Source organism: Bos taurus, chromosome 7 (assembly GCF_002263795.3).
Source record: "Bos taurus isolate L1 Dominette 01449 registration number 42190680 breed Hereford chromosome 7, ARS-UCD2.0, whole genome shotgun sequence".
Lineage (NCBI taxonomy): Eukaryota > Metazoa > Chordata > Mammalia > Artiodactyla > Bovidae > Bos > Bos taurus.
In genome coordinates, this window is record NC_037334.1 from 62,645,984 (window position 1) to 62,673,828 (window position 27,845).

At 43.9% G+C, this 27,845-nt stretch overlaps 1 protein-coding gene across 12 annotated transcripts in view; it reads left to right on the forward strand.

Moving 5' to 3' along the window:
* SLC36A1 (solute carrier family 36 member 1) overlaps positions 1 to 27,845 on the forward strand; it is a 97,289-nt gene that overhangs the window by 22,388 nt on the left and 47,056 nt on the right. For 8 of the 12 annotated variants that reach the window (XM_059888165.1, XM_059888166.1, XM_059888172.1 and 5 more), the window contains 9 exons: positions 2,050 to 2,197; positions 9,070 to 9,160; positions 10,226 to 10,314; positions 11,011 to 11,106; positions 13,366 to 13,450; positions 14,141 to 14,359; positions 18,885 to 18,983; positions 22,513 to 22,679; positions 26,202 to 26,371. In XM_059888165.1, the coding sequence (XP_059744148.1) occupies positions 2,050 to 2,197; positions 9,070 to 9,160; positions 10,226 to 10,314; positions 11,011 to 11,106; positions 13,366 to 13,450; positions 14,141 to 14,359; positions 18,885 to 18,983; positions 22,513 to 22,679; positions 26,202 to 26,371 (1,164 nt within the window). The other 4 variants (XM_059888168.1, XM_015472327.3, NM_001192498.1 and 1 more) reach the window with 4 other exon arrangements.

The following is a 27,845-nucleotide window of genomic DNA, read 5'->3' on the forward strand; positions in this document are numbered from 1 at the left end:
TTTACCCGAGTAGCAGCTTTCAACTGTTCACATTAAGATATTTTATAGATTTCCCCTACCCCAGCCTTCTTATAAGTTTAGTTGCCCCAAGAGCTTAGATGACTCCTTGAATTCTTCCACCATGTGAGTAAATGATGCCCTCTTAGATGCTTAGCAAGGTCAGCTCTGGTGGTGAAGTGAGGCAGAATCCTCTTGGACTTCCAAGGCCTTTGCTGGCTTTCTGCCAAGCTCTTTCTTCATGAGGTTATGTGGTTGGTGGGAGAAAATGAGATCACCCTTCATCACTCAGGTGCCAGGTGGGGTCTGAAGAATCCCCAGGGGCTGGACTTCTGGGAGCACTTGACACAGAGCTGTCTAGTCTCTGGCTGCTAACGTTATGTGTCAGGTGGGACAGCACGTTGTGTGATGGCCCTCGGAGGTCCTGTCTCCCCCCGGGCATCTGAGGCAGCATATGAGATTCAGGATAGGGAAAAGCACTTTGTAGGCAGGTGGTCGTACCAGTCTGCCAAGTGTCAGAGGATTTTTATTTGCAATTTTTAATGTTCATGAACCATTTTTTCCTTACTCACTTGCAGATTCTTGGAGGAAGTTGACTCGCCTTCATTATGATATTCCATCACTGCAACTGGCAGTGTATTCAGTGATGTTTCCGGATTCAGGCAGTGTCAGGATGTATGTTTACTGCTTGGCTGCTACCTGGCTGTAGCAGAGCAGGTCCCTTCAGCTTTTGGGGGGGGAGGGCGGTTGTTGATTCTTTATCTGTAAAATGAGCAGTTTGGAGTGACCTCCAACAGCTCTTTTAGCAACAGACCCTCATATTCTGGGAGCTTACACAACTCTTGGAATGTATACTTGTAGTGTATCTTAGCGAAGTCCTTGTTGTTCTCTTTTCTGCTGCTTAATTACAAAAGCAAAGTCCACCCAGGGGATACCATCTTCTCTGTCCTTCCTCTGCATGTAAGAGGAAGGTTTTCTTCTTCCACTGTCTTTAAAAAATTGGCAGATCTGTTAAAAAGGAAGATGGGTGGAAGGGAGATGTTGCAACAAGGGCCAGTGGCATGTACCTGTCATGCTCCTAGCCTTCCTCTGAGCTGCTTTTAGCTCCGTTTCTCAATATTCATGCTGGTTGCAAGAAGAGAGTCCTAGGATGAGGGAGTGAGTATATACCAAAGAGTATAGAACATACCTGGAGAAGGCAATGGCACCCCACTCCAGTACTCTTGCCTGGAGAGTCCCATGGATGGAGGAGCCTGGTGGGCTGCAGTCCATGGGGTCGCTAGGAGTCGGACACGACTGAGCGACTTCACTTTCACTTTTCACTTTCATGCATTGGAGAAGGAAATGGCAACCCATTTCAGTGTTCTTGCCTGGAGAATCTCAGGGATGGGGGAGCCTGGTGGCTGCCGTCTATGGGGTCACACAGAGTCGGACACGACTGAAGTGACTTAGCATAGCATAGCATAGCATAGAACATACCAGAGGTCCTGGCAGAGAGAAAGGGAACATCTTTTGTAGCTTTGGGACCTGCTGGAGAGTTTGAGTAGAATCAGATGATCTGGACAGGATTTCTGGGCTGCAGAAGGTTCTTACTGTACTGAATGCATAGGAAAAATAGAATGCAGCTTAGGAATATTTAGGTTCCTGTCCTTTAAGAGCTTGCTTTTGGGGAAGATGGATGTAGATAAAATGTCATTATTGGGTCCGGGGTCCAAGAAATTAGCTCAGTGGAAGGGGTTGTCAATCCCAAACTAAGGCATAGGAAAGACTAGAGCCTCGCCTTTGTTCTGTCCTGGTGTGCTGGCAAATATAGAAACTTGTGAATGTGGCACCGTCGGTTGGGAGGCAGAAGTCAAGTGAGCTCAGCCCGCCCATGTGTACTTTGTACCTTTTCCATTTCTGTCAGTATCAGGCATTCTCACTGTACTTAATCCATAGTGCAGCTGTCACTGAGCTCTGTGACAATGGCTGCTTCTGCCCTAGAGCTGACCCCAGGCTCGGAGCTAAAGGCACGAGCCACTGGAGGTCTGAGTGCCGCCCCTGTCCCCCCAGTTACCATGTCCACGCAGAGACTTCGGGATGAGGACTACCGTGACTACAGCTCCACCGACGCGAGCCCCGAGGAGAGCCCGTCCGAAGGCCTGAACAACTTCTCTTCCTCAGGGTCCTACATGCGGTTTGGGGAAAGCAATAGCACAACGTAAGTAGCTGTTCTGTCTGCCTTAGGGGTGGGAATCATATTCCAACGTTCTGTGTTAGTAATGTAATCTCCCTGTGAGTTATTTTTGCCCCCTCATTTTATCAGTTCCCTGCTTTACAGATGAGAGTAACACTTAAAGAGATGAAGTGAGTGATGCTGCTGAGATCTGAGCTCTCTGTCAGTTACTCTCTACTCTGTTTCTTATTCTTTGTTCATTTCACCTGCGTTGGTCGCAGAAGGCTGGTGCTAAGTAACAGCCTGAACATAAAAACTTGTAGAGAGAACATTCTCTTAATTTAGAACCTTGGGTCATCTGTGCTAGAAGCTTCAGTAACTCCAAGTCCAATACAGACAGTCTTTGCAAAGTCTCCCCCAGACTTCTGTCCCCATCACCAAACAGCCAGGGCATTTGACAGAATAAATAGGAAGAGGGAAGAATAACTTCTCTTGCACTATGCCCTCCTCCAGGAGATCCTCCCAACCCAGGAACTGAACCCAGGTCTCTCGCATTGCAGGCGATTCTTTACTGTCTGAGCCACCAGGGAAGCCCAAGAACACTGGAGTGGGAAGTCTGGGATCTTCCCGACCTAGGATTTGAAGTGGGGTCTCCTGCATTGCAGGCGGATTCTTTACCAGCTGAGCTACCAGGGAGGTCCTAAAAGATGCAAAGCGTTGGTAAAGAAGAGGGAACTTCCCTGGTACTCCAGCGGTTAGGACTTTGCTTTCCAATGCAGGAGATGTGCGTTCGATCCCTGGTCAGGGAACTAAGGTCCCTCGTGCCTCGCTGCCAAAAAACCAAAACATGAAACAGAATCAATATTGTAAAAAATTCAATAAAGACTTAAAAAAAAATGATCCACATCAAAATAAATAAATAAATAAAATCTTTAAAAAGAAAAAGAAGAGGTGATTTGCTTTGTATGCCCTTAGGAGGGCTTATGCCTTATCTCTGGAAACTGAATCCCAAGTCTCATCTGGGTTAGTTTGGCCCTCTGTGGGCTTCAGTTTTTCCAAATATAAGATTGAGAACCCCCGTGTGAAGCTGTGCTGATTCACTCTTCAAATGAGAAGATTCAGAAGAGGGTTTTCTACTCCACTGAGTTGTCTGGTTCAGTTTTGAAATCAGCAGAGCCCTAGCATTTTCTCTGGACCACAGCACCCCATCTTCTGCAGCCCTTCTGTATATTCCTCAAGCTTTACCATCATCCTCTGTGTGTTCCCTTGGGGGTTGGGTGTGACTCACTGAGGGATCCATTATGTTCTTGACTCACACTCTCCCCTGTGACTGCCCAAGGAGACCATGGAAGCTTCTCTTGGAACTCATTACTGGTAAAGCCCCCATGGCTGCAGTCTTTCTTGGTCTTTCTCTAGTGAACTCCAAACTAGAGGAGACGGTCTGCCCACATTATAAGCCCCTCTCCACCTCTAGCTGGTCTTCTGCTCATAAAGGTTCCATCTCCATAGCTTCTTTCTCCTGTGGCATGCTACTGTAGATTTCCCCATATGCTTGCAGTGTTGATGGAAAAGATTGCTTAGGCCCCAACCAGCAGCAGTGAGAACTATCTTTCCTCTCTCTTCCCTAACCTTACCTACCTACGTGACTTCCCCCAGGTGGAAGGAGTGTCAAATGCAGCCAATGCCATGTGATGGCTTCTCTTCAGAAGTCACTCTGGTTACTGGAAAATGCTTCTTCCAAGCTTCTCTCTCTAGTTTTCTTTCCAGTTTTTGCTCCTTGTTCTTAGACATCAGCTTGTCTATGCAGTGCTTGCCATATGGGGTCTAGATTTTCATTTCTAGAGGGACTCCTCTAAAGTTCACAGCCAGTCATCTAGCAACATCAGGATTGGTAGCTCATAGGTTTTGTCATACTGAAGACAATGCATGGTTGTTAGCTATTCTGAATCTTTTTTTTTCACATTGGGTTATAGCTAATAGTCAACGCCAAATTATCTCCCATTGTTTGCTGGAAATTGACCGGTTGGAATGTTTGATCAATGTTCTCTTGGCCTTGCTTGGGGATGTACTTTTTCTGAGGGCCCATCCTGCCCTGGTATTGTGAAACAAGGTAGGTGACCCAGGAAAGCCCCTCTGTAAGTGATGGCAGGTGTCACAAGCCCATCACAAGTGGTGCAGGGAAAAGTACTCCTTTGGGACTTGGAGGATTGGTTGAGTACTTTCCTGGGGCCTGGATCCCCAGAAGCGTCACATGTAGAAATGTGCCAGGTACGATTAAGTATAAGCGGATTTGGGACCTAGTTAGCTCTACAGGTGAGAAGTGTTAGGGACAAGTTTTTGAGCTGGGTTCCTGTTTCCTGGGGATTTACTCCACCGTGTTATCTAATTTGCTAAGGAACAAAGTATGTGGAAAAAATACATGGAACAAAGTACAAGAAGCAAAGTATATGCATGCACACCAGTCTCTTCTAGGGGATTAGGACTGAGTAAGAATCCCCAGTCAGGGATGCAGATAGGAGCCCCAGGTGCTTCCATGATAATGTGTTTGGTGAGGTTAATTTCCTAACCCTTAAAGTTATCAAGCTGTTGACTGCTTTGATGACGGCATCAGATTTTACTCTTTCGGGCAAAGTTTTCTTGTTGCCCTATTGAGCTACATTATACTGCTCTCAACCAATATACTTTTTCCCCCAGGCTGGCAGGCTGAGAAACCAGTTGACTGAAACCAGTCTTCAGTAGGTTATCTGGAGTTGCCATTTGCAAAGCATGGTCTTCAGACCCTTTGCGGGTCCCAGGACCATTTTAAGAAGCCCACGAGGTCAAAACTGTTTTCATAATAATACTAGATGTGATTTGTCTTTTCACTGTGTTGACATTTGCACTGATGGTTCAGAAGCAACGATGGGTAAAATTGCTGGTGCCTTAGCGTGCATCAACGGAGAAGGCAATAGCACCCCACTTCAGTACTCTTGCCTGGAAAATCCCATGGACGGAGGAGCCTGGTAGGCTCTAGTCCATGGGGTCGCTAAGAGTCAGGCATGACTGAGCGACTTCACTTTCACTTTTCACTCTCATGCGTTGGAGAAGGAAATGGCAACCCACTCCGGTGTTCTTGCCTGGAGAATCCCAGGGACGGGAGAGCCTGGTGGGCTGCCGTCTATGGGGTCGCACAGAGTCGGACACGACTGAAGTGACTTAGCAGCAGCAGCAGCGTGCATCAAGGAGGTAACACCAAATTATGCCCGTCATTGTTGTATTTTTCACTTAAGCATGTCTTTGATGAAGCAGTCATATCACTAATTTTATTAAATCTTGACCCTTCAGTCCAGAATATTTTGTTAATATTCTGTGTGACAAAATGGAAAGTGCACATGAAAGCTTCTCTTGGAGCTCATTACTGGTAAAGGCCCCCTGGCTGCAGTCTTTCCTGGTGCGTGGCATTTTCTCTAGTGAACTCCAAACTAGAGGAGACCGTCTGCCCGCATTACAAGCCCCTCTCCACCTCTAGCTGGTTCTACTGAGTTATCTGAACAACTTAGTTGTTGTTCTACTGAACAACTAGGAAACCGTAGATCGTTCAGATCTGAGTACTTGGCAGATATTTTCTTGAAAATGAAAGTAATGAGACCGTCACCTCAGGAAAAACTATTAAGGAACTTCTCCGGTGGTCCAGTGGTTTAAAAGTTGCCTTTGAGTGCAGGGGACAGAGTTCAATCCCTGGCTGGGGAACTATGATCTCACATGCCGCAGGTGCAACCAAACCAGCATGCTGCAACTAGAGAAAGCTCTCGAGCCACAGTGAAGATTCAGCACAGCCAAAAAAACCAAAAAAACAAAAAACCAGTACTATATGTTGCCAACAATGAAATTTGAGCTTTTGAGCAAAATCAGAAAAAATAAACTTGTATCCTGCACTGTGACCTTGACAGCTTCCCTTTACCTAAAGACTTGTCTAATGAGATTAGGGATGATACTAATGAATGTGATTTTTTAAAATGTCATATAATGAAATGTGCCAGCATTTGAAAGATCTATGTAGCTCAGGGAACCAATATCTCCCATATGACCAAAGTGTGATGTTGGGAAATTGTGTGTGGGTAAAAGATCTATTCAAGGAGCAAGATTGCCAGTGTATTTTCACATAGTAGAGTATGAAAAGGTCAGATTCCACATTACAACTAACTCCTAAGAAACTATGTGTGTAGAGTTTTGATGTAGTATCAAATAAAAAATATAACAGTTGCCTAAACAGGCTATTCAGATACATTCTAACTACACATCTGTGTGAGGGCAGATTTTCTTCAGGGACTTCCATCAAAGCAATGTATCACAAGAGGTTGAATGCAGAAGATAATCCAGCTACCAAACAAGACATTAAAGAGATTTGCAAAAAAAGTAAGATAGTGCACTTCTTCTCACATTTTTTTTTTTTTGAAAATAGAGTTACTTTTTGTTAAAAATTGGTTATTTTTATTAACGTAGTAAGTTTATTGTTATTTTAAATTAATATGTATTTTTAAGTTTCTTGGTTTAATTTATAAAATATATATATGTATATATATGTATATATATACATATATATATATCAGCAGATATAATCCATGTAGGCAAAAACTATGTGGGATCCTCAGTAATTTATAAGTACATAAAAGGGTCCTAAGGCCAAAAAAGTATAAGAACTATGATTTGCTAGGCTTATTTTTCCCTCTTACCCCCATAGTTAAGATTCTCTAGTCCATGGAATTGATACTATGATAACTCATATGGTTTTGGGTAATCCCAGCTCGTGGCCACTGGTGAAAAGCTTAATTTTGGAAGTCCTTTAGGTACAGTGGATAGGAATCCGCCTGACAGTGCACGATATATGGGTTTGATTCCCTGGTCCGGGAAGATTCCACATGCCTCGGGACATCTAAGCCCCTGTGCCACAACTACTGAAGCCCGCGTGCATAGAGCCTGTGCTCCACAATGAGAGAATGAAAAGCCTGTGCACCACAGTGAAGCGGAGCCCCCACTCTCTGCAATTAGAGAAAGCCCGAGTGCATCAACGAAGACCCAGCACCACCAAAAATAAATACATTGATGATTTTAACAAAGAATAATTTTGGTCAATTGCTTAGAGCCCTACTGTTTCAGAGTTGAAGTTTGCTGTTCTGGTCCAGTCCTCTCATATGAGATGATAGGCCCAGAGGAGGGAAGGGAATTTCGTAATGAATTAATGGCGAAATCAGGGCTGGAGGGATCTGATCTCCTATGAAACCCAGCCCAGGGTGTTTTGGGGAGGCCTGCGGTAGGCAGGTAGTTTTGGTGAGGTGCTTACCTTTGCCTTTAAGTGGATTAAACATTTGCCAAGGTAGAAATTTGACTGGTCCATCGTTCTGCCCATAATCTCCTAGTCACTGGCCCTTGATAATGGAGTAGTCACCCCTGCACCCTTGCCGTCTCTTAGTTTCATCCAGGAGAGCACTTGCCTCTTCTTGTTCAGGCTTGAAGCAGTTTTCTTGATCTTGCATGAGAAACTTGGGGACAGTAGGAAGGTCAAGAGATTTTCTTCCTGGAGGTAGAGGGAGAAAGGTTACCGAGAGTAAAATTCCTTTCTAGAGAGTGTAGACAGATCTTATTTATTATGGTTCTTACAAGTTAATGGGCTTCCCTGGTGGCTTAATGGAAAAGAATTCGCCTGTAATGCAGGAGACCCTGGTTTGATCCCTGGGTTGGGAAGATCCCTTGGAGAAGGAAATAGCAACCCACTCCAGTATTCTTGCCTAGGAAATCCCATGGCCAGAGCTCCCTGGTGGGCTACAGTCCATGGGGTCACACAGGTCAGACACGACTGAGTGACTAAACCACCACCACAAGATAACACATGATTTGCTTTCAGTTTCTACTAAATTGCAGTTTGGAAGACATGTGTGGAAGCATCGTTTAGGAGGTGTTTAGGTTATATGTGGAGAAGAATTTCCAGACAGTGCCAGGGACCAAATCTTGAGAGAGTCTGGGGCAAAGTGGTATCATGTTTGATCTTTTTCATGTGTCTGCCTTATTTTCCTGCAGACTCTATTAGTTTCTAGAGACTAAAGTTCACATCTGATCCATGCAGTTTCCACCATTGCATTAACACAATGTTTTACACATTATAGATGGTGTTTGTTGAGTGAAAAAATAATTACACATGAGTGGCTTTCCAATTGCAGCTTGAGAGGGACAGTCTATAACAGACAAGGGAAAACACTATTCTCAAGGCAGAAAGATAAATTAGGCGACTGTCTGAAGAGGGCTTCTCCAATCTTAGGACTATGGCATTTGACTTTTTTTTTTTTTTAAATACACAATACACCAGGGACTGTGGGACCACATGACTTTTACTCTGTTCACGTTACGTAAAACTTTTTGATAGGGATTTGGGGTTTCTATTTTGTTATTTCCCCTGTTCTTTACTCACAGCAGTGTGTCTGTCTTTCACAGTTATGCTTGGAATCCTCTGTTGCAATTCTGGATCTGAGTCTTTATAGTGGAAAGTTCCAGGGTGAAAACCAATACACCAGGAGCGACACCATACTGTCCCTCTGGTCTAATCTCTAAGCAAGGTGAACTCAGAGATGCCTTGGGGGATGGACATTATAGCCCAGTGACTAGGAGAATGGGCTCGGGGGCTAGACATCCTGGGTTTGAATCCAGGTTCACACTCAGGTGTGTGATCTTGAACAAGTTGCTTCATCCTGTGTAAAATGAAGTTAATACCTATCTCATCATGTTATTCTGGGCTTCCCTGGTGGCTCAGTGGTAAAGAATATGCCTGCCATGCTGGAAATTGAATGAGATGGTTCATGAAGGCACTTAGCTCAACGGTAAGTACTTGATAAATGTTACCTCTTATTATTGTTAACCTGCCCTTGTCTGCCTTATTCCCACTTCAGATGGTTCCAGACCCTGATCCACCTGCTAAAAAGCAACATTGGCACAGGACTCCTGGGGCTGCCTCTGGCGGTGAAAAATGCCGGCATCTTGGTAAGGGTCTGCATCGGTGCAAGGAAGTATTGTGACAAATTTTAGGAGATGGTGCGCGCGTGTGTGTGTTTAATTTACTTCATATAAAACATTTTGAAATGGGAAGCTTTTCTTTTTCAAATGCAGTTGAGAAAAAGCAGGGTTCAGGTTTATTCTTCTAAAGGTATGTTTTGAGGATCTGCTGTGTGCCGGGCACTGTTCTAGATTCTTGAGACTATTATTAGTGAGTGAAACAAACAAAGATTCCTGCCCTCTTGGAGGCTACTTGAGGTAAGGAGGAGGTCCTGGCCATTTCCATCAATAATAGTAACTAAAGAATAACAGAATTCTGTCCATTTTCCATAGTCTTTCCACGCCCTACCCTTAGATGGACAACTCTGAAAATCTAATTTTTTTCCTTTCTTGATTCTCCCCCTGATGGACTGCCTGTCCAGAGCCATTCTGCTTTCTTTTAAAGTTGGAGATAGGGGATTTCCTGGCAGTCCATTGGTTAAGACTCTGTGCTTCCACTACAGCATTGCGAGGGGCACTGGTTCAAACCCTGACTGGGAGCTAAGATCCCACATGGCTTGAGGCCAGAAAAAAAAAAATTCTTAACCGAATAAAAATGAAAATAACAACATATCAACTTAAAAAAGTTATATGGGAAAAGTAGAAATAAATAAATAAAGTTAGAGGTAGCCCAGAGGCTGGACTTGTCCTCCGCTGAAAACTGGCCTGTGCCATTACTCTAGACAGAACTCACCCCCTCCCACCAGCCCTTAGCCTGTCTTTTCTTCCCAGACAGTCCCAGGAGCCTTCTGTTCTGCTGAGTAGGCAGCAGTCTCGAAACAGCCTAATCTGTGTCGTTCTCCTCAGGGAGATTAATTGTCTAGAAGGCCTGCCGAGGTTCAGAGGGTGCCCTTCCTGCTCAACTAGTCTCTGTGAGCATGTTTGTTTCTTGAATGCCCTGCCAGAAGTTCTGTCATTGGAAGGTACCCTAGTCACATTTTGATCATGTGCGAATTCCAGTTCTAACTCTGCTTGCCTGTCTCTCCCTCCCTGGCCCGCACCGCCTATGCACAGATGGGTCCCCTCAGCCTGTTGGTGATTGGCCTCGTGGCTGTGCACTGCATGCGTATCCTGGTGAAGTGCGCTCACCACTTCTGCTACAGGTGAGGGTGTTCCATGCACCTCTTGAGTGACAGGCTGTCCTTCCAGGTTCCGTTACCAGCGCCGGAAGTGAGCGCTCAACACACATCACTCTCGATTCTCTGCTAGCTGAAGGTGGCCGCTCGTTAATGGCCTTTCTCTGGCAGTTTCTGTGCCCTTTTGTAGCTTGTTGTCATCTGTCACATGGGCTTCCCGGATGGCTCAGTGGTAGAGAATCTGCCTGCCACTAGAGTAGGCACAGAAGACGTGGGTTCGATCCCTGGGTCAGGAAGATCCCCTGAAGGAGGGCATGGCAACTCACTCCAGTGTTCTTGCCTGGAAAATACCATGGGCAGAGGAGCCTGGTGGGCTCCAGTCCATGGGGTCCCAAAGGGCCGGACATGACTGAGTGAGCACACACATGTGTCATCTGTCACACTGACTTAGAACCAGTGTGCAGAGACCATGTTCTAGTTTTATGTGCTTTGTAATATGCACCCCATTGAAAGGATTTTACCAGATGATTGCTTAATTATAAAGAAAGTAACTGTCCCATCGACTTCAGACTTAGGCTCCTTGAAAGCATCAGACTGAGGACTTGGTGCTGTGTCTGGGGTGGCAGATGGGGAACCCACCCAGGTCTCCATGAGCCCTGTTGGTCCTGTCATTGTCATTGTCTGACCCCACACTGTTCCCTTCTCCTCTCTGCTTTCTTCCAGACTGAACAAGCCTTTTGTGGACTATGGGGATACAGTGATGTACAGCCTGGAAGCCAGCCCCATCTCCTGGCTCCGGAACCACGCACACTGGGGAAGGTAATGGGTTTCCTTCTTCTTTGCGGCTGTGGCTGCCCAGTGTGGGGGTCTTCAGATAGGATGATGATGGGTGGAAGACCATGTAGCTAGTGGGAAGAACATTGCTTGGGCTCAGCTTTGCCAGTGGTCATTTGTGTGACCTTGAGCTGTGTGACCACTCCTCTCCGTGGGCCTCTGTTTTCTCATTAGTAAGACAGGAAGGCACTGGCCTGAAAGGTAGCTAAGGGCTCTTCCAGCTTTGACAGCCTGTGACCAGCGATGGTATTTTATCCCCTCTTTTGGTCAACAGACATTTGAACACATTCTTGTAAGTGGTACAAAGCAATTCCAGGTATAGGGAGGATGGTTTCCCCATATTACATGGTCCTGGCTCTCCAGGAGAAGGAGAAAGATGTGTGGGAGATCTGTTGAGAACAAGAGGTCAGGAATAGGGTATACCAGTAGAGAGAGTATCAGGAACTAGCAATGCACCGCAGGGGCCCCGAGGGGGAGGAGCCCTAAAGATGCTGTTGTCTACTGTGCCAGTGAGAAGCGCACTTGATAGGTGCTTTCAGGGCCGGGCACTGGGCAGGAGAAGCAGGGCTTCAAGGGGGAGGTGAGGGGAATTAGAGAAAAAGGGTTTTTCAGGGAAAGAGATGTTTTAGGAGCTGACATGAGAGGTATTTGGAAATTTCTCCTTCTGGTAATTTTTCAGACACCTGGAGAGAAGTATTCTACTATTTGTTTACCATTTGAGGCAATGGTACATTTTGACATAGAAAACTCCTTTTTTTTTTTTTTAATGTTTATTTATTTGGCTGCATTGGGTCTTAGTTGCAACAACAGGATCTTCATTGCAGTGCATGGGTTTAGTTGCCCTCGGACATGTGGGATCTTAGTTCTCTGACCAGTAATTGAACCAGAGTCCCCTGCATTGCACAGCAGATTCTTAGCCACTGGACCACCAAGGAAGTTCCCCCCGACCTTTTTTTAAATTGAATCATACTAATGTTCTCCAGAAAAACTCATAGGGAGACTTTTACCTTCACACATAGTAAGCTTCCTCCTGTGATGCAGGTTTCTGTAATTCTTTCAGGAAAATCATTTTCTGTGCCTGGAGAAGCCAAGTTGCCAAGAGACCTCTGTTGGTTGGTTGGTTGTTGGCTGAGTCTTTCTTCTCCTTTCTCCTCTTCTTTTTCTGCATCTGTTTTTTTCCCTCTCCTCCTTCTCTCTTTCTCTCTCTCCCAATTCCTCCCTCTCTTTTTCTTTCCGCCCTTCCTCCCTACTTCCCTCCCTCCTTTCCTTCCTTCCTTTAATAAAATTAATGTGTGCTCATGGTGGAAAAAAAAACCCAGCAGCAACAACAACTTTTTTTAACAAGATAGAAAAACATAAAATGAAGAGTAAAAGTATAGTTGCAGTTGCATGAATATTCTCCTGGAATTTTCTGAGTATGTAAAAACATGTACAGATTCCTCACATTTTTTACAGTAAATACCATACTATGCATTCTGACTGGAAACTTGGTGGGATTTTTTTTTTCCCTTAATGCACTTTAGACATTTCTGTTTTGGCACACGTAGATTTAACATATTCTTTTTACCTGCTATGTACTGTTTCATCTAAAATGGCATATAATTTAAGCATTTTCCCTTTGATGACCCATTAGGTTGTCACTAGCTGTTGTTATTGTAACTGTGCTTCAGCCACAGTCTGTTTTGATACATCTCTTTCCATGTCCTTACATGAGAGTTGGTTGGTTTTTTGATCCAAGTTATAGAAGGAGACGGTGAAGGGGTCCGCTTCTGGGGCTCTTATGCTAAGGGCTCCCTGTAGCTTTAGGATAAACATGATGAAATGGGACAGGCGGGCCATAGGGAAGGGGTAGCCAAGGGACGGGTGGTGGTCCTTATGTGTGTGCTGCACTCCTGCCAGTCCAGTCTCAGGACTGTCTCGGGCCTGCCTGACTGTGTGTAGCGTTTCTGGCATGCAGCCAGCAAGGTGTTCTTGGGAACCACACAGATAGCGCCTCCCTTACCTTCTTCCAGGGCTCTAGACCAGGGACACAGTTTCTCCTCTTATCAGGGCACCCTCATCCTTGTTTCCAGGGCTCTAGACCAGTGACACACTTTCTCCTCTTATCAGGGCACCCTCATCCTTGTAAACTGATGGGAAGGGTCTGTGATGACTTGGGAAGAAGCACTGTTCAAACTCCCATCTCTCTGGCTGTCTTGCTTTCTATTGTTTGATCTTTTATCTTCCTTCCTTCCCCACCCACAGGCGCATGGTGGACTTCTTCCTAATCGTCACGCAGCTGGGATTCTGCTGTATCTATTTTGTCTTTCTGGCTGACAACTTTAAACAGGTAGGCCCTAGGGAAAAGAATGGCAGGAGATGAGTGGGCTTTCTGTTTAGGATCCCTCCCAAGCCAGTTTTTTTCAGCACAAGAATTGAGATCTTAACACTTTACATAGAACAGGGTCAGCGTCGTTTGATTTTATTAAAGACCTAGGACATCGAGAAACCTCAAGACGTCTTGCTGTCCTCTTGTCTGTATTTTATATTATTTATTTATTTATGGCTGTGCTGGGTCTTTGTTGCTGTGCACAGGCTTTCTCTAGTTGCAGCGAGTAGGGGCTGTTCTTCAGTTGTGGCATTCGGGCTTCTCATTGTGCTGGCTTCTCTTGTTGTGGTTCGTGGGCTGTAGAGCACAGCCTCAGTAGTTGCAGCGCATGGGTCTAGTTGCCCCGTGGCATGTGGGATCTTCTTGGGCCAGGTATCAAACCCATGTCCGCTGTGTTGGCAGGTGAATTATTAACCAGTGGACCACCAGGAAAGTCCTTTCTTGTCTTTAGGTACGATGTGATCAATTCCAGCTCTGACAGTTGGGTTGCTAATGATAATTAGGAAGATCTCTGAAGATGGTTCCATGACCACTGACTTCCTATATGACTTTGTTCACCCACCGAGCATTTAGCCTAGAACCCCTTCTGGTGGGAGGGTCACTGGCCTTTGTCATTTGAGAGGCTGTCTCTGTTTCTCCCGTTCACTCTAGGTGATAGAAATGGCCAATGGGACCACCAACAACTGCCACAACAACGAGACAGTGATCCTGACGCCCACTATGGACTCGAGGCTCTACATGCTCACGTTCCTGCCGTTCATGGTGCTGCTGGTGTTCATCAGGAACCTGCGAGCCCTGTCCATCTTCTCCCTGTTGGCCAACATCACCATGGCAGTCAGCCTGGTCATGATCTACCAGTTCACTGTTCAGGTAGGAGCTCAGCCTTCTCACTGTGTCTTATAAATAATCGGAGATACAAAGTGAGGAAGTGAGCATAAATAGGGGTGTTACTTACAAGCAGTGTGCTAAGATTAGGGCTTCTTAGCGTGGGCACTGTTGACACTTGGGCCGGATAACTCTTTGTTGTGGGGGCTGTCCTGTGCATCACGGGGTGTTTGGCAGCAACCTGGTCTCTATCCACTAGGTGCCGGTAGCAACTGCTCCCCAAGTTGTGACAGCCAAAAATGTCTCTAGATATTGCCCAGTGTCTCCAAGGAGGGCAAAATCACTCCCATTGAGATTGCTAGTTTAGACTTTTCCCAGTTAGATAATAATACATGATCATTGTATAAGGTTGGAAAATAGAGAAAATATTAAGATGATTCTTAAATATTAAATTATACAATTTATGTTTTTATACTAAGTAATAGAAGAATCATCGTATGATATAATATAATGAGGAATATTATATTATTATTTTACCACTCCAGTTTTGTGTTTATTTGTCAGAATTCTAAATCTGGTGATCATTCCCCCTCATGTAGCCCATGTGGTCAGGTCTGTGGGGTGGTGCAGGAGAGGACGTCTGTATATGGATGGGTAGAAGATCAGGCTGAGGATCTCATTTTTATTTCCATGTTTCCCTTCTACTTTATTTTTTTACCTTTGTATTTTATATTGGAGTATGGTTGATTAGCAATGTTGTGTTAGTTTCAGGTGTACAGCAAAGTGATTCAGTTATATATGTACATGTGTATTCTTTTTCAAATTCTTCTCCCATTTAGCTTGTTACATACTACTGAGCAGAGTTCCCGGTGCTATACAGTAGGTTCTTACTGGTTATCCACTTTAAATACGGCATTGTGTACCTATCAGTCCCAAACTCCATAACTGTCCCTCCCCCACCACCCTTTAAAAGGATAACTTTAAAGAAAGATTTTTGTTTGTTTGTTTAGTCGCCAGGTTGTGTCCAACTCTTTGCGACCCCATGGACTGCAGCACCCCAGGCTTCCTTGTCCTTCATCATCTCCTGATCTTGAATGTAATTCCCCAAACAACTTATCAATACATGCTCATTAAAATACAGACAACACAAGTACCTGTGAGCAGCATGTCCCCACCCTGAATCTCCTCCACTCTGGGACCTGCTACATGTGTTTCTAGGTCCTTTGAATGGATTTACATATTGTATTTCTATGTAGAGAAATATATAAAATGAAAATTGGTTTTGTGTTTTTTAACATAATTTAAAAAATTATTATATATAGTGTTTATCTACCTTAGTTTTTTTCTTTAACAGTGCCTCAGAAAGCTTTCCATGTTGATATATCTGTTTTTACCTCTTTTTAAAAAATTAATAAATAGTATCTCAGAGAATAAATGTGCCATAGTTTTGTAGTTTATTTAACCAGTCCCCAGTCAGTGGCCTGTCAATTCATGTATCACCTTAGTGTTGTTTCAGTATTATGATAGTATCCTTATGCTTATCATTTTGTGGACATGTATAAGTACTTCTCCATGTATTTATATAATATATGCATACAGAGGAGCTGGAGGTACACTTGCTGGAGAGTATACAGTTTAGAATTTTTTATACTGCCAAGTTGCTTATTCCAAAAGCCGTTTACTAATTTTACAGACTCCTTTCCACAGTCAGTAAGCATCCCATGCTAGCCACACTGGACGTATCAATGTTTTTAATTTGGGCCAGTCTGACAGGTGAACGTTACCTCATTTTCACAGTCTGCATAACAGTGACCTAGTTACCCACTGATGAGGTTCCCAGGAAAACAGTGGGGTATAAAATGCAACGACTTTTATACTGAGGAAGTGACATAATGAATTTAGATCAACACTGTCGTCAGTGAGCATTCTCTGTTTTTTCCTTCAGGTGGGTGGCAGATATGGACTCTTCTCCTGTAGAACTATTTTCTAAAGCATAAAATAGACAGCTGTCTGTGTTCTGTTTTTTTTTTATGGACTGGAAGGAGGACCTGTGACCACGTGAACGACCATTTCTAGAGAGTTTCTTCCCCTATCTTTGGCCCATTAAGTTAACACAAGGAAGCATAAATAAACGTATGATTTAATTTTGCAATTAGAAATCTCAGTTGGTGCTTAGGACCTGCTGCAGTGAACATTTTCAAAGACACAGGAAGTGAGGCCAGTTCACATAGACACCACATTTAATTTCATACCATTGCAGATAGCTGGGCTGTGGTCGTTGTTTTTGGAGGACAGGGATGGAAATACAGGGTCCATAGCATCTCAGTCCCAGCTGAGAGAAGTGTCTGTCCAGAGGTCTGTCTGTGCCTAGTACAACCTGCGCTTTTGGACGAGGCAGCCCTGCTGAGGCCCGAGAGCGATTCTGAGCCTGCCTCTGGGCTCAGTGGGGAGGAGTGTTGTGACCCGGGAGTGCTCTCTCCCGGGGCTGGAGAGGGGAGAATGTGGTCTGGCTGGGTGGCCAGCAGCTTCTTGTTGATGTGGCACATGGCTAAAGCTGTCCCTCTGGTTGTCTTTGTCGCTGCTCTTACTGCTGTCCCCTGTTGGTATCTTTCCCTCTTTGTCTTGATAAATCCCCCAATGTCCAAAGTTCCTGAATTTTCTCCTAGCCTTGAGCATGTGCGTGGCTGGTGCCCTTGCTCCTCAGACTCACACCATTGGAGGGAGTCGCTTGGCTCCTTCCACCTGAGCAGGTCTCTTCATCACATGTGTGACAAATGGCGCACTTCTGAGCAGAGTCCAAGTAACTGTTTTGGCTCCCAGTGCACGTCCTTAATTCATCACTGCATGTCCTTAATTCTTTCTTTCTTTATTTTTTATGGCAGTACCTGGAGGCTCAAGGGATCAGACCCATTCCCTCAGCAGTGAGAGTGTGGAGTCCTAACCACTGGACCACCACGGATATCCTTAATTCTGAGACATATTTTTTCGCAGTTAATAATATTCCTAAAATTGGAGTACATCCAGCAATTCTTATGTACATTTAACAACATTTTCTCAAAAAGCTATTATAGTTACATGATAATGTGGTGCAAATGAGGAGATAATATGTTGAAAATGACCTGATTTTAATTTGTACGTTTTTTGCAAATTAAAAGTTTTTCCATTTAGTTGGTTGGGGTATAAGGCAGTAGCCATCATTAAGTATGTAAATTTCTTCTGCTGGTCTCATTCACACCAGTATCCCCAGACGTGTATTTTGAAATTCCCTCTGTGATGTCTCAGCCCAATGTATGACCCTGGGCAGTTTTCAGAAACTCTAGTTATACTATGACTCAGGGAATTAAAGGACAATCTTACCATCATGTTTCATCAAAAAAAAAATATTTACTAGTCTCAGCTTCATTCAAGGAACTGCAGTGCTTCTCATAAAGAGATCTAACTGGTTTCTTAGCAGGGGCTTGGAAAAGAAAGCATTTTAAAAATTCTTCATATTTTAAGGAGACTATAGTATCAATATAATTGGTTTGAAATCTTTCAAAGAGAAACCTACTATAGAGATTAGTAGTAGGTCTCTTTTTTGTCCTCCGATGTTATTCTGTCACACTGTTAGAACAGGCTCCATATTTATCTAGATACTCTATAGTTAAATCAGGTTTAAAACATTGTAAAAGGCAGTTTTAAAGACATTTTTAAATCTAAAAGTCAAATTCTGAAAGAATGGCAGCTTTTGTCTCTTGAGTCCTGCTCCTTCGATACTGGCCATCACTGGGGAATCTTGCCATTGGTCAGCTAGCTAGGTACATTGTACCTGCCGTTATCAGTTGCCTTGGTTTTTATTTGCCTTCTTTTTAAAATGCTGTTTTTGCTATTTCCCCCCCTTTGTACCAATAGTGCTGTCATGTGCCTGTCAATAATATTTTCCAAGTACTGATTCACAGAATTTTTGAAAAAAGAAAGAGAGGAAGGTAGAGATAAAAGAGAAGAGTACTCATCTAAAAACCTACCACCTTTTCTTCCAGCTGTATCTGTGTGGAATGTTTATGTAATTGTATCATAGTAAATATATAAAATTTTAAAATATTTTTCTCACTATTATTTCATTAGCAGTTTTTCATGTACTACTTATCCTGCATTGTACTTTTTAGACAGTGCATAATAGTGCAATAGTGTGGTTTAGTTGATGTGCAGTACACTAACAGACAGATGTTCAGGAACATTTAGGCTTGCTGCTGCTTACCATTCAAAGGCTTTGCTCAATTTTCTTCATATTTTAATCATCTTTTCCTTGTCAGATTATATTTCTGGGGATGGGATCACCTAGTGAAAGAATGTGATTCTTTTTATATAGTCTCTAACATTTGAGTTTCCCCAAAGCAAGTAGACTTTTCTTGGCTTGAAGGAAAAATAGAAAGGCTACACACAACCCCAAATTATCTCTGAGATGTCATAGTGTCATACTTTTTCCCTTAAGAGAATATTAGATTTAGGAAAGGTTTGACCGGTCTGATGCTGGGGTTGAAATCATGCATCTCTGTATAGCCTTTGCTCTATTTTGTTTTCTCTCTTTCAGAATATCCCAGACCCCAGCCACCTCCCCTTGGTGGCTTCCTGGAAGACCTACCCTCTGTTCTTTGGCACGGCCATTTTTGCATTTGAAGGCATCGGGATGGTAAGAGATGCATCGTCATTCTCTGGTGCCCTCGGTGTTCTTAAGGTCCATTTTAAGGAATGCTGAGAAAATGCTCCTAGAAATTGTCTTTAAGGTTTATTGGCCATTTAATGAACAGCATTTCAGAGACTCCACTGAAGTTTCCTAGCTCCAGTTTTTGTTTCCCTTCAAGCCTGTCTATTGCACACTCATCTCCTGTGCGTGCAGTAAGCAGCGGTGGGTGACAGATTGGAATGCAGGGTCTAGAGCTGGACCAATTTGGGGTTAGGCTCAACTCTGCCAAAGAGTACCTATGTGACTTTGTGCAAGGTCTTGCCTTCTCGGATTCTTCATTGTATGCTTCTGAAAAGGGAGCCTAGTGTTAATAGTTTTTAGGATTAAATGAGACATGTCTAAAATACTTCAAATAATCCCTGACATGTGGTGAGCATTCAATAATTTTTATTTTCATTAATAATAGTATTGATATTATCATTAAATCAATAAACATATGAGTGAGTTCTCTGCCCTGAAACTTTGTTGAGCTGTATTTTCCATGCATAAACCAATAGCCTTCACTCTTAGCTCAGCTCCTCCATCATTGCTGCGATTTCACCAATTTCCCCTAAAGAGAGGACTCTGTCCCTCGGGTGTACCTAATTAGATTTTTACTTGTGTTTTTCATCATAAAGGTCCAGATTTCTTTTCTGAAGAAAGCTGTTAGCCTAGGGCTTAGGAAATGGGAAGACAGTTCTCCTTTCATGGAGTATCTTTTTGTCCCTATTTGATTGCTCTGTCGCCTTACACACTTTTTAAAAATTAATTTTCATTGGAGCTTTACAGTGTTGTGTTAATTTCTGCCAAACAGCAAAATGAATCAGCTGTACATATACATATACCCTCCCATTTGGACTTCCTTCTCATTTAGGTGCACCGTCTAGGTTTTCTTTATATAAGGTGAGCATCCTTATACACTTTTAAGAAAACCTCAGAGGTGGACATTTTTTGTCACGATTTGAGAATTGCCCTGATGATGTCAATAGAATGTGTTAATATGACTCGTAACATCATGGGAGAGACTTTTTGAGTGAGCAGGTGTATGTGACTGTTCTGAGGTTTTAAACCTTCCCTGGTGCTTGCCCTTGGGGCTTCTCATTGCCCAAGAAGAACATCTCACCTTGATTCACAAACATATATGGTTTCCCTGCTGCTCAGGCAGAGGCCTCAAGGGACCCATATTACAGTAGGATAAAGAGCTTTGAAGCACTCAGATCTGGAAAGAAGAGGCTGAGTGAATGTGGAAAGATGCCCAGGGACCCTGGGTTCTTAAGGAACATTGTGCTGAATTTATCAGCTCTCCCTAGCAGCACAGGGCAGAAGTTGTTCTTTGCTTCATTTCATCAGCAGGGGCTCAGATAAAGTCATTCTGTTACCGTCTTTATCTGTTAATTCAAGATTTGTTGGTGTTTTCTCTTTTTAAAATAGAGATATGGCTGTTTTGACTCTTAGGCCGGATCTGAGGGTTGTTGGGCGTGACCAGGAAAAGCTCTGGGCTCACTGAGCTTTCCCGTGCTCTCTGTGTTTCTGCACCCCTGGTCCAGACTGGCTGGCCTGAAGGAGATGGGCTCCCTGTCCTCTGGCTCCCAAGACTCCCCGTAGAAAGAAACCAAAGGAAAGTTTAGAAACTGTTTCTTGTTGGATTGTGGATCAACTGAAGCTTGAGCCCCTTGATCTGGTGTGGGGGATGCTGAAGGTCAGTTGGAGATGCAGAGCTGTGATGTACCCGGTAGCTGTGGGCCAACAGCAGGCTCATGGTGTCTGCCGTCTGCCGGTGGGTCTGGCTGAGACGTGCTCTGTCTGGTGGCCAGAGGCGCTTGTGGAAAATGGGCACAATGACAAGATCAAAGACAGAGGAAGGGGCCAGATAGATGTTTCCCTAAGTTGCTTTTCCTGCAACAGCCCAGCCAGATGTGGTTGATAGCAGATCATGAAGGTAGTCATAGGCACATTTGGTCTTTTCCCTGTTCCCTGTATGAACCATTCTTCATAAAATGCCTTTCATAATAGTATGGAGGTTCCTCAAAAAACTAAAAATAGAGTTGCCATATGATCTAATAGTCCCAGTCGTGGGTTATACATGTCATATATACCCAGACAAAATTTGAAAAAAATACATGCACTTCTATGTTCATAACAGCACTATTCGCAATAGATATGTAAGCAACCTAAATGTCCATCAACTGATAAATGGATAATGAATACACACACACATAAACACACACAGGGATATTATTTAGCCATTAAAAAGAATGAAATAATGCCATTTGTAGCAACATGGATGCAACTAGAAATTACGATACTAGGTGAAGTAAGTCATAAAGATACTTACATATGGAATCTAAAATGAACATATCTACGAAACAAAAACAGACTCACAAATATAACAGACTTGTGGTTACCGGGGGCGGAGTAGGTGGGGGTTGGGGAAAAGGGAGTTTGGAATTAGCAGATGCAGATTATTATGTGTAGGATGGATAAACAACAAGGCCCTACTGTATAGCACAGGGAAGTACATGCTGTGATAAACCATAATGGAAAAGGATGCGAAAAGGAATATGTATAACTGAGTCACATCACTGTTCAGCAGAAGTTAAACACAACTTTGTAAATCAACCATACTTCAATAGAATTTTTAGAAACTTTTTCATAATAAAATTTTAAGTATTAGAAAACTGCAAATAAAAGGCCTTTCCTTGGCTTTAGCAAATGTTAAAGAAAATCCTCTGCTGTGAGGGAGGAGGCTGCAGGGTCAGTGGTTTGAAATAGGAGTCTGAAAACTGGGTTTTGTTATGCATCTCCACAAACTTCAGCCTCCAGGATCCTCTATTAAGTCATGCCACCCCTAGCACCTCAGTTTCTCTAAGTTGGAGGTTTCACTTGTCACTGCTAGTGCCCACCCCTTTTGAGGTAAGGAAACAGTTTCTGGGAACTGGAGTGGCAGTTTTCCTTGACCTGCATTTTGCATTCTTGGGACAGCTTAGCAGAGCCATGATCTCAGTCGAGGTATAGTTGGCCTGGGCCACCTCTGGGTCTCTTGCTCATCATGCTGAGTGGGCATGATGGGAGAGGGCTTGTTGGGTGCTGTGCACGTGCATTCAGGGTGCAAAAAGCACTCCCAACCCACAGGAGGCAGAGAGCCAACCTGCAACAGGAGTCCTGGCTTCCAGGCCTGCCCACCATACCTCTTGGGACTTCCTGCTTAGACAGCAGGCTCCAAAGCTCCTCCAGCTTGGCAAGTGTTGTTCAGTTGCTAAGTTGTGTCTAACTCTTTGCAACCCCATGGACTGCAGCATCCCTGTCCTTCACCATCTCCCAGAATCTGCAAGCATAATGTCTGATGAACAGCTTACATTTGTCTGTCTAGTAAACAACAGGTGGGCTTTGGGGAAATTCTGGGGAAAAAAAGAGAGGTTACATTTTTCTGAGAATATTACTTGATTATTGTTGTTGGCCATTAATGGTGCTTTCTCATCTCTCACTATTCTCCTAGGTTCTGCCCCTTGAAAACAAAATGAAGGATCCTAAGAAATTTTCGCTCATCCTCTATGTGGGAATGGCTATCGTCACTGCCCTCTATGTCAGCCTGGGGATTCTGGGTTACCTGCATTTTGGAGCTAACATCCAAGGCAGCATAACTCTCAACCTGCCCAACTGTTGGTATGTAGGGAAGGAGAGAATCCTAGGAGCACTGGTTTTTTTAAAAAAATCAATAAGGGTCATAATGTGTATTTTTCCTCCTTCTTATCTCTTAAATCAGCCCACTTCACTTTAGCCCCTTCGTGCCCCCATTCCCCAGATCAGCACCATCCTCCTTGGCTGCCCATCAAGCCTTTTGGCTGGTCTCCCTGCCTGAGTCTGACTCTTATATCTGTTCTTCTCCTCTTACCTGTGGGAGCCATCTAACCCTCAGTCCCGTCATGCATTCCCCTGTTGAGAGGGCACAGAACCTTCCCTTAGTTCTTAACGATGAAGAGGAAACCCTGAGATGCAGTGAGGGCCGCTCAGGCTCTAGCTCCACCCCCATCTAGCTCCTTCTCAGTGAAGAGGCCTCATGCTGGGAGTCACTCTGTTTGAGAAATTCTCTAATGTCTCACCGACTGAAACGTCAAGTCTAGGTCAGTGGCCCTCCTCTCTGCTGCCGCGGGGTCCCATGAGGATCCTGTCCCAGTCCTTATTCCATTGTGTTGTGGTTGTCTGTTTACCTGTGCCGTGCTCTCCCTACATTATAAGCTTCATTCATGTTACCCCAGCCCCCTGGCACAATGCCTGGCATACAGTCAAAACCAAGTGAAGATTTTTTGAACAAAAAGGGAGGACTAACTGCTGAGTCGGTGAGGCCTTTATAAATGAGGAGAGCTCACCAGAAAGCCACTGGAGCACAGAGGATAGAGGTGATCTGCTTTGTCCCAGCTCTCTATAGCCTTGGACAGGTCACAGCTTCCCACTGCCTCAGTTCCCCTTTCTGGGGACTAAGACTAGTCATTTCTGTCAGAATTGTCATGCAGATCAAATAACATGCGTGAGCTTGGTACTGCTGTACTGGCACTATGGAGAATAGGATGGTGCTGAGCTTTGTACTTTGTTTGGATGAGTCGTTCTGATGGAGACAGATGCCTCGTGGATTGATTGATCCACTGACTGATGGTGCCACTTCTCCCAGGAGATCTGAGCCCAGAAGGGTCAAGCATCCAGTCCACTGACCTCGAACCTTTCCAGATACATAAGGAAAGCGGAGGGCAGCCTTGCCTGGTCCGCAGCTTCTGCTGTGCCTGTCCCAGGACTGTCACTTGCTCCGTGCGCAGGTGCAGGCGAGCCTCTCACCATGGGCTGGGAACCCTTCTGTATCTCACTTTCCCTAAGTCATGATTGCTGTATTGCAGAGAACGACCAAGACATACTGAAATCCTTCCCGAAAAGGTAAATGTCAGAGGGTGTGTCCTAAGCAGCAATTCTTTTTGGAAGATTAAAATTTCATTGCAGACAGCAGCCGTGAGCAGATGCTGTAAAGCTTGTCGAATGCCCTAGGGATCAGAATAACCTTTCAGGTTGGCCTGGTTTTAGAGGTATAATGGGTGAGGCATTGTACAAGGACTGACTGAGGAAATTGAGAAAAGTATTTTTTCAGTAGGATCAGTGTTTAATACTGGTCACCCTGATCAGCAGACAAGTGGTAACCCTGAAGTGGGCTGTTTTCTCCCAAAAGTCTTTCTCTTTCCCTCTAATGCCTGCTTTTCAATTTCCAAATATTCATGCCTTTTCAAAAGAGAAGAGTCAAGTAATAGCTCAGCATAACTGAAGATAAATGGATCAGGAGCAGCAGAAGCAGCCGACATAATCTGAAGCCATAGGCGAGCATCTGTCTTCTTTCCTCTGATGTTTCCACCCCAGCTCCCCTAATCTTTCTGCCTCCCTTTGGGTATGATTTATTTGGCTGTCCCAGCAGGTGGCTATCCTGAATCTAGATTTCCCAGCACTCCAGAAGGCTTTGGGGCTGCACTGAGTTTAATTATAGAGCTGCTAGCTGGTTTTTTCCCAAAGGGTTTTTAATTATGTATTCTTGGAGCAAAAGACCTTTTGTCAATCTCAGTCTCTCCCAGGGTGTTCTCCTGCTTATAGCATTAGAACATCTTCTAGGTATTAAGTTCAACCACAGAGAAAGTCAGTGCACACCGTGAACAGTATAATCACTTTTTTAAAAAAGTCTTTATTGAATTTTTACAATATTGCTTCTGTTTTATGTTTTGGTTTTTTGGCCCTGAGGCATGTGGGATCTTAGCTCCCCGACCAGGGATTGAACCCACGTCCTCTGCACTGGAAGGCGAAGTCTTAACCTCTGGATCACCAGGAAGTCCCTATAATCACCACTTTTAAATAGATTTCCAGCAAGGGAGGGAGGCCACAGTTTCTTGCTGGTAATGCATGAGGGTCTTCTTTGAAGTGGAACTTTGCTTAGGGGCAGGATGGCCTTCTCTTTAATGGGCATGTCAAATCTGAATACTTACTGATCAGACCTTTTTTCTACTCTTCACTGTCCTAGGTCTGGGATAAGATAGACGTGTCCCATGGTAGGTTAGCAGTCTCTCTGAGCAGCCTCCCATGAAGCAGTGGTAGGATCGTAGCCAGCCCTAGTGGGATGGAAAGATGGCTTTTGTTCCTGCCTATTCATTCTGTGTGGTCACCATCTGATTCTTGGGAGCACCGCGTTGGATGGGAAAGATATGAAAAGGCTTGTTGCATTTGAATTGTATTTTTTTCCTGCTGTTTACTCCTTTTTTCCTTGCCTTTTAAAAATGTTTTGTTTATTAATTTTTACCATGTCATGTTGGTCTCTGTTTTTATTTGTTAAAGGCCATATGCCCGTGGAAAAGATTCCAAATGTTCAAAAGGCATACAGAAAATATTAGGTTTCCACTTGGCTCTTCAGGACCCCTGTTTTACAATTTTCCATTTCAGAGGTTTCTTGTGTTTCCTCCTCAAGATACTTGGCGTATATAGGAATGTCACATGTACGTGTGTCTGAAAGGGGGTGATTTTCCTTCTTTTTCCTTTTTTAGACAGTGGGTACCATACTGTCTACACTGTTCTGCTTCATGCTTTTTTTCACTTCAATTTATGTCATGGGGGTAGTTTCGTATCAGCACCGGAGTTCTTTCTCCTACTTTTGAACACTTCTGTGGGAATGCCAGTTTTTCCAGGTGGCGCTAGTGGTAAAGAATCTACCTGCCAATCCAGGAGATGCAAGTGACATGGTTTGGATCCCTGAGTCGGGAAGATACCTGGAGTAGAAAATGGCAACCCACTCCAGTTTCTTGCCTGGAAAATTCCATGGGTAGAGGAACCTGGCAGGCTACAATCTATGGGGTCACAAAGAGTCAGACACGCCTGAGCACATCGGGGTGCCATGATTTATTTAACCAATTCCCTACCGATTAACATTGGAACTCTTTAATCTTTCAGACTTAGAGCTGCAGTGACATATTTTTCCTGTAAGTTTATGTGTGCATGTACAAGTATAGCTATAGGATAAATCCCTAGACCTGAAATTGCTCATCCAAAGGAGACATGCGTTTGTAACTTGGAGAGATATGGCCAAATCACCACAGAGCCATTTTGCACTCTCACTGCTGGGTGTGTGAGTGTGCACAGCTGGCTCTGAGTGTGTCTCGACTCTCTCTGCAGGCTGTACCAGTCAGTTAAGCTGCTCTACTCCGTCGGCATCTTCTTCACCTACGCCCTCCAGTTCTACGTCCCTGCCGAGATCATCATCCCCTTCTTTGTGGCCCGTGGGCCTGAGCACTGTGAACTGGTGATAGATCTCTCCGTGCGCACCGTGCTGGTCTGTCTGACATGTGAGTAGAAGACAAGATCATTACCTTGTCTGTTTTCTCCCCAGAGGGCGCCCAGTCCCCAGGGCTTTTGTGAGAGAGGGCCTGTGTCGTAGCCAGTGTTGTGTGAGCAGGGAACTCTGGGCACTGTCTCAGCATCAGAGTTGAGGCATGTCTGCGGAGGGACTGAATTGATTATAGACATGCTCTAAAGGATACAGGAACGGGAGTGGTAGTTTCTTTATAGAGACAGCCTAAAATGTAATGGCAATGGTCATGATGCTTCGTAAACGGGTGCAATTATTCTGTATGAAATATGGCAAAAGTTTAAAAGAGATCCATTTAACACACATGCATAATGAGTACTGTAAGTTCTTTGATAGCAGGTGTATCTTTGTTTATTTCAAATAATCGTGTTTTCAGTGTGACAGTCTATTCCTTGGATTGCATTTTGAGACTGCCTGATATTATTCTAGATACTTTTGGATGGTGTTCTCCCTAAAATGTGTTTCTTAGAAAATTTCTGTTGACTACCCTAGGTGTTTGCTGTATTACTTTGTATTTAATTCCTCTCTTCTGACCACATACCAGGAGTGTGAGCTGAGAGACAAGATAGCGCCTTATTTGTTCTTGGTTAAAACTGGTATAATTCAAAAATAAATTATTTTTTTGAAGCTCCTGTGAAGTTGATAAAATAATTCTTGAATAAATTGGTCTGTAATATCTAATTTAAATTTTAAGAGATTTACAGTTTCTTTCTAAATTGAAATACTTGAATCACAGATGTATGTCTCTTTTTGGCCATGGTTAGTTGTTTTTTTTTTTTAAACATTTTACTCTCTTGGGAAAAGAGACATCTTTGCTTATCATATTGGAACTTTCCTTAAAGTATGCAGTCCAAGCCTCTGTCTTTGAAGTAAAGCTGGTCTATATTTCTTTTAATTAGTTTTTTTTTAAGTTATTTTTTAATTGGAGGAAAGTTGTTTTACAACGTAGTGTTGGTTTCTGGTTGCAACAATACAAATCCACCATAGTTATATATGTATCCCTTCCCTCTTGAGCCTCCCTCCCCCACCCCCCACCCCTCTAGGTCATCACAGAGCACCAGTCTGGGCTCCCTGTGTTGTATAGCAACTCCTCACCAGCTATTTTACACATGATGGTGTACATATGTCTACGCTGCTGTCTCCATTCGTCCCACTCTATCCCTGCCCAGCTGTGTCCACAGGTTTGTTCTTACTTCCGCATCCCCATTCCTTTCCTGCAGACAGGTTCCTCAGTACCATCTTTCTAGATTCCACATGTATGTGTTAATATACGATATTTGTTCATTGGACCAGAATGGAGTGTTTTAGGGATGAATGATTTGATAGTTGTCTAACGTGCGCTCATAGTCTGGAAAGTTTGAAATGACTTCATTGGTTGACTGTTAGCAAGAGCAGGGCGAGCAAGAGGCTGTCATCCTTTCCTTCCACCCACGTAGATGTGGGGAGCAGAC